The sequence below is a fragment of the Prionailurus viverrinus genome, chromosome C1 (assembly GCF_022837055.1).
Source record: "Prionailurus viverrinus isolate Anna chromosome C1, UM_Priviv_1.0, whole genome shotgun sequence".
Lineage (NCBI taxonomy): Eukaryota > Metazoa > Chordata > Mammalia > Carnivora > Felidae > Prionailurus > Prionailurus viverrinus.
Genome location: NC_062568.1, coordinates 24,544,751 through 24,553,594, shown reverse-complemented (window position 1 = coordinate 24,553,594; position 8,844 = coordinate 24,544,751). Strand labels below are relative to the sequence as shown.

The 8,844-nt window shown below is 45.1% G+C and overlaps 1 protein-coding gene across 1 annotated transcript in view; it reads left to right on the top strand.

The window, feature by feature from the left end:
- Positions 1-3,072: 3,072 nt before the first annotated feature.
- ADAM23 (ADAM metallopeptidase domain 23) overlaps positions 3,073-8,844 on the top strand; it is a 176,790-nt gene continuing 171,018 nt past the window's right edge. Inside the window, exons 1-2 of the mRNA XM_047868782.1 lie at positions 3,073-3,286; positions 4,449-4,666. Of these exons, the coding sequence (XP_047724738.1) occupies positions 3,073-3,286; positions 4,449-4,666 (432 nt within the window). The remainder of the gene's footprint in view (positions 3,287-4,448; positions 4,667-8,844) is intronic.

Sequence of the window (8,844 nt, the reverse complement as noted above, 5' to 3'; positions counted from 1 at the left end):
TGTATGACTTATTTCACTTAGCATCACACTCTCCAGTTCCATCCACGTTGCTACAAAAGGCCGTATTTCATTCTTTCTCATTGCCACATAGTATTCCATTGTGTATATAAACCGTAATTTCTTTGTCCATTCATCAGTTGATGAACATTTAGGCTCTTTCCATCATTTGGCTATTGTTGAGAGTGCTGCTAGAAACATTGGGGTACGAGTGCCCCTGTGCATCAGCACTCCTGTATCCCTTGGGTCAATTCCTAGCAGTGCCATTGCTGGGTCATAGGGTAGATCTATTTTTAATTTTTTGAGGAAACTCCACACTGTTTTCCAGAGTGGCTGCACCGGTTTGCATTCCCACCAGCAGTGCAAGAGGGTGGAACAGGCTTTGAGACATTGTCACTAATTGCAGGAGAGTCCTTTCAAATAACTGCATCTTTGCGTCTTTCATTTCCTTCCTTTTTCTCATTCCTTGTACACCTCCTTCCTCCCAAGCCCTTTTTCAAGATAATAGCATTATATCAAATATAAGTTGGGAAAACTTAGCCAGGACATGCTTGTCTTGAGACACCCTCAAGAACACTGACATACAAGTAGGAACTACGGGGAGGAAGAAGTGTTCATCAGCTTGCTCCAGTGTGACTCCTGCTATAGTGCACCACACATTTTTGTTTATTCATTGATGACATATTTTCTGAGCGCCTTCTTGGTGCCACAAACACCATACTAGGTTCTAGGGACAATACTGAGCCAAAGGGAACATTACTGCTGCCCTCATTTGGGGGAAACCAGCATTAGTTACAAGTTTACATTAATACATGTGTGATAATAAGTTAATATCTTAGTTATGATATAGAGAGGATGAGCTAATATTAGTGTTTAACCCCGTAACAGCTCTGTGATCTCTGGTCTCTGTATTATCTGTCTGCCTTCCTCCCTCCTTCCATCTCTCTCCCCACTCCCTACCTCTTCCTTCTTTGTTAAATGGGGGTTGTTGGGGTGGAAAAATTCTCCTCTATGTTTCAAAGGTTCTTCTGGCCGGTCTAAGAGTTAAACTGACACAAGACAGATTAAAGGAGAAAAATAAAATTTAATTTCATACATATGAGAACTCTACATACATGAGAGTTCTCAAAACAGAAAGGTGAACTGAGATATATACACTACCCTGGGCTGAGGAATGGGATAGGCGCTGGGGGTTCCAAAGGAGAGAAGGTCGGTGCACCTGGCAATAAGAATAAGCACATGTTTGGTAATTAGATGTTTGCATTGCTGTATGGGGGCCACTCAGATAAATGTTATCCTTGGTAGTAACTCTTATTCTGAGAAAGATCCCCAATTTAAATTCTTTTAGGCAGTTAAAGGAGGGGCAAAATTTTCTCTTGAGCCCACAGGGTTTCCATTGCCTTCAGCTCTAAATAATCCACATGCCAAAGTGGCACATTTGGGGAAGCCTTTTTCTGAACCTCTTTAGGGTGGAGAATATGGCCAACAACACTAAACCCTGTCATCACTATGGTGCTTTATACTCGTATTTTTTTCTTTTAGTTTTGGAACTCTGGATCCCCCGCAGTGGATGTTATAATCTCCATTTTAAATACTAATAATGGAGTAAGACAACATTGTTATCACTCACTGCCATTGGATGGATGAATAAAGGAAAGCTTGCATTGTGGGGCTTTGGGGGCAGAAATATGTCACAGGCCCTAAATGGAAACAAACCATAGGATTTAGTGGCTGCTAACCTACCTAACTCAGGGACTCTGGATTTACATTTTTTTTACAGCAGCAAGAGAAAAATCGCCCCCTTACTCTGAAGAAGTCAGGGCTGGATCTCAAAATCTGTGGTGTGTCCTCCCCAGTGCAAGTCCACCCATATGGCTGACAAACGATGGATTTCCCAAAATAGCTGCCACACACTTGGTTTCTAAGTCTTCCCAGATACATCCAGTGACGCTTTCTGAACTTTTGAGCAAACACCCTTCCGGGTTCTTCAGCTTTCGGAAAAGCCCCTACGCATAGGCACAGGGGACAGAGGCCCGGGAGTGGGGGTGGGGCGGAGGGGGAGCGCCCCAGCTCTGGGGATTCCTCCTGGGGAGTCTGGCTCGCTGCGAGGCCTCCTGGCTCAGCGCGCCCACCAGCCCTCACCAGCCTGCAACGAGCAAACGTGCGTCGCAGTCCTCTTTTCACCGGCTAAGAGCCAGCTGAATGAGGAGCAGCGCTATTTTTACCTCTCCGGCCGCAATCCTTTGTATTAATTTGCAGGAAGGAAATAAAGGATTAGGAAGGAAATGCTTGGCCTTAGGGTCTCCCGGAGAAGGGGGTTGGAATTGGAGGGGGGAGTATTTAAGATCTGGGGTGGTGGGAGAGGCAGGTAGATTTCTCTGGTTGATTGTTTCTCCCAAATCATCTTTGTCTCTGGCCTGGAAACCGCGGTACGCTTCTTTCTTCCCCTCTGGCTAATCTCTTATTGCCAGCCACCCCCCTCTCCCGCCCCCACCTCTGAAGATGCCACCGTCACCTCTGATGCTGCCTGGGATGCTGCATCACTCTGCTGCTTTTTTTCCCCTCTCCCTTTTCCTCCACGATAAAGCATGCGCAGTGCGTCCTGTGCCAGGCAATAGCAACGGCATCCGTATCGGCATCAGCATCAGCATCAGGACCCGAAGGCGCGCTCGGGCGCGCTCTCGAGGGCGGGGCGCACGCCCGCGCCGCGCGCCCCCGCGCCGCTCGCTCTCACGCGCCGTCTCAGCATCCTCAGCCCCAGCAGCAGCCCCCGCAGTTGCTGGAGCGGCCGCGCCCGCCGCAGGGAGGGAGGAGCATCTGGGGAGGCTCCAAGTTGGCGGAGCGACTAGGACCCCCGGACTCTTCAGCGGCCGCCCGGGAGGGGCTGAGAGGCGAGCAGGGGAGGGGGCGCCGCCCAGCCCCTAGTCCCGAGCCCCGAGCCCCGAGCCCCGGCCCCCTGCCCGCGGCGGCACCATGCGCGCTGAGCCGGCGTGACCGGCTCCGCCCGCAGCCTCCCCGCAGCCCAGCCCGGCGCTCTCGCTGGCCACACCGAGCGGCGCCCGGGAGCTATGAGCCATGAAGCCGCCCGGCAGCAGCTCCCGGCGGCCGCCCCTGGCGGGCTACAGCCTTCCCCGAGCCTCCGGCGGCCCCCGCGGCGGCCCCGCCGGCCCGGCGCCTGCCCGCGCCCTGGCCCGCGCGCCGCCCTGCCGCCTGCTCCTCGTCCTTCTCCTGCTGCCTCCACTCGCCACCTCGTCCCGGCCCCGTGCCTGGGGGGCTGCTGCACCCAGCGGTGGGTATGGCCCCGGTGCCCTTTGCATTGCCTTGCCTGCGGGGCCCTGCAGAGGAAAGCGAAGGGCACGCGGGTCCGTGCGCTCCGGACACGTCCCGGGCCCGGCCTTTCCCAGCCACCCTGCCTGCCTCTCCACCTCTTTCCCAAACCCCTGTTCATTCCAGTTCACTTTTTGAAGTCCGTTTCTGTTGCATTCACTAAAAACCCATTCCAATTACTGTCGGTTCCACTGGAAGGTATTTAGTGGATGCGGGGTCCCTCAGCGATCTGTGTAACTTGGCGGAGGGGAAACCGGTGGACGGTAAATGCAGTGAGGGAGCAAGTTGCTTCTTGGGTGGAGAGCCTGAATGTGAATGCGGGAGGCTGTAATAATAATAGTGGTAATGTGTTGTTTCCTCATATCGCCTGCTGGGTTTATTCACTGCTGTGGGACTTAAGATGGGGGAGGGAAACTTCGGAGAGAGAGACCTTTAGTTTGTAATTCTCAAAATGCTTGTCATTATAATGAACAATTAACATAATATGATATTCAATACGTCGATGATTGGAAATCAGTGGAAGCAGAAAGCTGGCCTTGGCAGGAAAATAAAAGGAATTGGAACGCTGCCAGCATCTGCTTCCCTCTATGGCAGAGAATTTTTGCTCGTCTCAAAGTTCAAAGAAAAAGGAATTGTCTGTTTTGTTTAATGAATCAATTAACAACCCGTGCCCGTGAATTCAGCACTCCAGTTATCTTAGGAGCATTCTTAGCTCTCCGATGGGATACTCCTAGTCAGAGTCCCATTGAGCTTTCTGTAGACTCAAGGGATGGAGAAGAGGGTCAAAACCTCTGAGCATGTTCATTTAACGTCTTCCTTCAAGTCCATTCCACCCCCCACACCCCGACTCCCCATACTTAGAAGTGTAGATTTGAGACTGGTTAGAAATACACATAAAAAACACTAAGACAATAAATAGTACATCGTCGTATATGCCTCACTGGCTGTTAACCTATCCAGGCCATTTCATTGTTGGGATAACTTGCTTTGCTGTGTCTCTACTTCTTACCTGCTTATAAATGGAAAACTTTGGTTTTGCAATTGATGGAAAAACATTGTAGTACGTATGTATTTATTGGGCATATGTGTGTATTTGTGTATCTTTGTGCACCCCCCCACCCCAGCTCCGCATTGGAATGAAACTGCAGAAAAAAATTTGGAAGTCCTGGCAGACGAAGATAACACATCGCAACAGAATAGCAGCAATGATACCAGTTACAGGAATGCAATGCAGAAAGAAATCACACTGCCTTCAAGACTCATATATTACATCAACCAAGACTCGGAAAGCCCTTATCATGTTCTTGACACAAAGACGAGACACCAGCAAAAACATAACAAGGTAGGCATGGGTCTGGGTATGTAAAAGTAGCTGCCACGGAGAGTTGTCTTTTGATTTGATTTGCTGCCAGAATCCGATTTCAAAAATTTTACTGCAACATTTTATTAGGAAATCAATCAATATTATGATAGAGGAGAGACTGGAGGAAGTAAACCTGGGATCTACTGGGATAGGATTGCTGTTTGTTTTTTTCTCTCTGACACTAATGTGGAATTTGAATTTCTTATGGCTTTTTTAAATCCAATAGCTGAAATGGGGTCCATGTGTCTTTAAGTTGCATTGGACACTGAAGGGTAGTTAAGTGAGTATGCTTATGGTCCTGACTTATTTCTGTGAGGCTTTTTATAAGGGTGCAGTGTTCTACACCCCATGATGAAAACTGCTTTCAGTCTGCACACAGAAGATTGCTCTACGAGGCTATTTGTCTGCAGAGTCCCTATCACTTTCACGTAGAAACTGAGTGTTTAACTTTGATTTTAAATTTCTTTAATCGATCATAGTAAAAAATACTTTTTTTCTGACATATTTTCAGCAGGTAAACAATTTGGCATTTAAAAAGATTATAGCGAATATATACAAACTGTTTATGTAATATAGAGACCAGTTTGGGCCATCATAGTCCTTCAAGACTTCATCTGCATTCGTTGTGAGTCGTTGCTTTACTTTCCAGTTGGTTCAGAAAGTGACACTGATTTTTAAAAAGGCACTCAACAGAAGATGAGGGGCTTAATGTCCAAAGAGTTTGAAGGATCTTTTTTTCTTGCTACTGCTCTTTATTTGAGTTAGTAATATTTTGGGTGCCAAGCAGATTTATACAACAGGTTGGTCATCAGTGCCTGTGTTCTTTATCAGGAGCAGAGAATAGAGTTTGTATGTTAGATATTTTACTTTGGACTATACCTGTTCAATTGAGAAAAGCAGTAACTGTCTAACATCTAGCGTTTAAGAAAAGTATCTGTGGTTCATATCATTGTTTTCTAAAACATAGGTAAGTGGTAATGGTATTTATTCCTATTTTACAAACGAGGAGTTAGAAATTTAAGGCTTTTGGGTGATTTTCCAAAGATTGTAAAATGGCTAATATAAACTTCAAGAGGCCTGAACATTTCATTTTTATTATTTTTTACAAGTCAGGTTTCTGAGAAAATGCTTCCTATTCAATACAGAATATTATTGGAGCAGCTAATTTTGTTTCACAGTATTGTGATGGGGCTGTTACCCACCTTGGCTGAGATGAACTCCAGGACTCTGTTCTCACAGCCCTATGACATCTGCTCCTATGTAACTTAATGGCTTGACTCCTGGATCCTGTCTGCCCATTTATCTTGTTGATGGGATGAGTGGATGGTGACTTTAAGGAAGGCGAATCCAAGGCCCTTTTGAGAAGTGCATTGAGGCCCATTTTCTGGCTGTCCTAATTAATGAAACCTTCTGTGGTTGGGTGGTAGGCTCTCGAACTCCGGTGCCTTTGCCTAGGGTGTTGGAGGAATAACACACACACACACACACACACACACACACACACACACACAAGTTGCCTTAAAGTGTATTTCAAAGAATGCTCAATTCCTCCTGAGCTGAGACTTAAAAATATTTCAGAGGATATTTTTATAACTCAAGTTTTAAGGGCTATGACTGACGCCTATCTTCTGGTCTAATGTTATGTGGTTGCTTTTTGGGTAGGCCATGGTTTGACTCCTCTATATCTTAATTTTTATGATAATATGGTTTGTTAAACCTTGTCCTGCCACTCACGTAGATTTCTCACCACGGAACACATACTTGCTGTTGGGGCGAGGTGGTGGGGGTTCTTTTTATCTTTGAAAAAAATGCTTACACAGAAATTATATTTGGAAGCGTTTTTCTCCTTTTCTTATTAGTTCAATTCAACACACATTGGTTGCACATTTTTCCCGTGCAAAGGAGTGTGCTAAAGATTCAGAGATAAGAGATAAGGGTGCACAGATGGACAAGGCACCGTCTGACCCCCAGGAGACACTAACATGAGATAAGCAAGATTCTAAAAAGTGCCCCCCGCCGCCACAGGTATAAACAGCGTCTTGTGTCGTGAAATTTCCCTTTGTGTTCTGTGATTTCCCTTTTATTTCTGTTTTTAAGCATTTCTGGAATGAGGTGACAAAAAGTGTCCCATATGTTTCCTGCTGTGTCTTAAGATAACTGACTTGCCAGTAATAGTCATGGGAGACACTTGTCAGTTCAGCTGCTTTACAAACGTTTCAGCAAAGAGAGATTCGATAGAGTTTCATCATCCTTGCTTTTATACAAGAAGTTTTGATTTTAGTGTGTGTATTATGTATCTTTTTTTCCTTTCCTGATTTCATTGCACTCAAGCACATTTTAATGAATGCCTTAGAAATGCTGAATCACTGTGCCATTCTCGTGGATCCTCAGACCGGGGGTACAGGTGGATAGGGAAGTTCCCAGAGAGGGGTGGCAAGGCAGAGTTTTACATTTATTTCACAAACATGGAGTGTTGATCAGTCCTTATTACTTTACAACTGTGAAAGTGAAAATGTTATTAACTCTTTCACAATTCACGAGTTTAAAAACAGATGATGCAAAGCACCTCCGTAATAGTAGTGTTTCTAAAAACCTTAAAGTTCTCTTTGTCAGAGATTGTTTAGGAATCTTTTTGTCTCCAGATAAGGTGATGAATAACTTATTGTCCAAACTGTGCCATTTTTGAGAGTGACAGTGGGCACGCTTAATCATCAGGCTAGGATAATAGACATAAACCGAGATGGTCAAGAGCAGATGGGGAATGTGGTCACCTTGGATTGAAATGGTTATATTCCTTGAGTTTTGGTGCTTACCGCAATTCAAGTTTCTTTATAGACAGTTTTATTTTCTGATGAATTAGCGTAAATTTTTCCTTACTTAGGAAGTCAGTTTACCACCTTGTAGAAGTTTCAGGGTCTGAAATGGAAACATTTAGTTTTGCTTTGTTACCAAGACTTACCTTTTTTATTTTTTAATGTTTATTTTTGAGAAAGAGAGAGAGAGAGCTAGCGTACGCAAGTCGGGGAGGGGCAGAGAGAGTGGGGGTGCAGAAGATCTGAAGCCGGCTCTGTGCTGATAGCAGAGAGCCTGATGTGGGGCTTGAACTCGCAAACTGCAAGATCATGACCGGAGCCACAGTTGGTCACTTAACTGACTGAGCCACCCAGGTGCCCCAAGACATTTACAAGCAAAAATGGATGATTACTAAGCACAAGCATTTTATGGACCACTAATGCAATATATTAATTAAATGGACATACATTTAAAAAGAGGGAGAAACAATTTGGATTCATTCACTCATTCATTCATTCATTCATTCATTCATTCTGAGATAATCCTATGAGATCTGTTCCTAAGAAAGTTAATGAGCCTGTAGAAGAGGAAAAATAAATTTCCCTCTACCCTTCTAAGTTCTGGGCTGAGCCACACCCTGCAATAAAAGACAGCTTAACAGGAGGAAAACAAACAGAAGTTTTATAACATGTGTACCTCCTGTATGCATGGGGGAGACCCAGGAAAACTGAGTAACTCTTCAGAATTGCCCAAGTCACTACCTTAGATAATATCTTCAGCTAAAGACAAAAGAAGATGTTGGGGGTGGGTGGGTGGGGATCCAGTTGTGGGAAGCTATCAGGAAAAACACAGTAAGTGGTGAGAGAAGACTCTGCTTTCTCCATTGAAGAGAGTTTCTAGATGTTTAGAATCATTGTCTTCCTGAGAGAGAGAGACCCTTACAAATGGAGAGTTCTTATAAAATGGAAACCACTCTAACAAAAGGATAACTTGTGCTCTGGTTTTCAGAACTTCTCCTGTGTCTGCTGTTTCTTAGAAATAATCAGACTAAAGTAGTTCTTATGTCAAAGAAGTATATTTAGGATGGTGTATTCTTTCCCTTTTAGACCTTTTCGCGGAACTTTCCTTTAGTAACAAATTACTTACCCTGTATCCTGCTCCCTTGGGATTCTTTTCTCTTCCTGTTGGGAAGGGATGGAAGAGGTACACTATGCATAGCACAGAGTCTAGGGAAAAGAAATGTCACCTCCTTTGACTTTAGTTGGCCTGCACACAGCTCAATCTTTTGTTACCTTCCCTATTGTGGGGAGCCAGAGCTGGTGTGTGGAATTAAGAATATGCAGAGTGAGGGGGCACAAGCCACC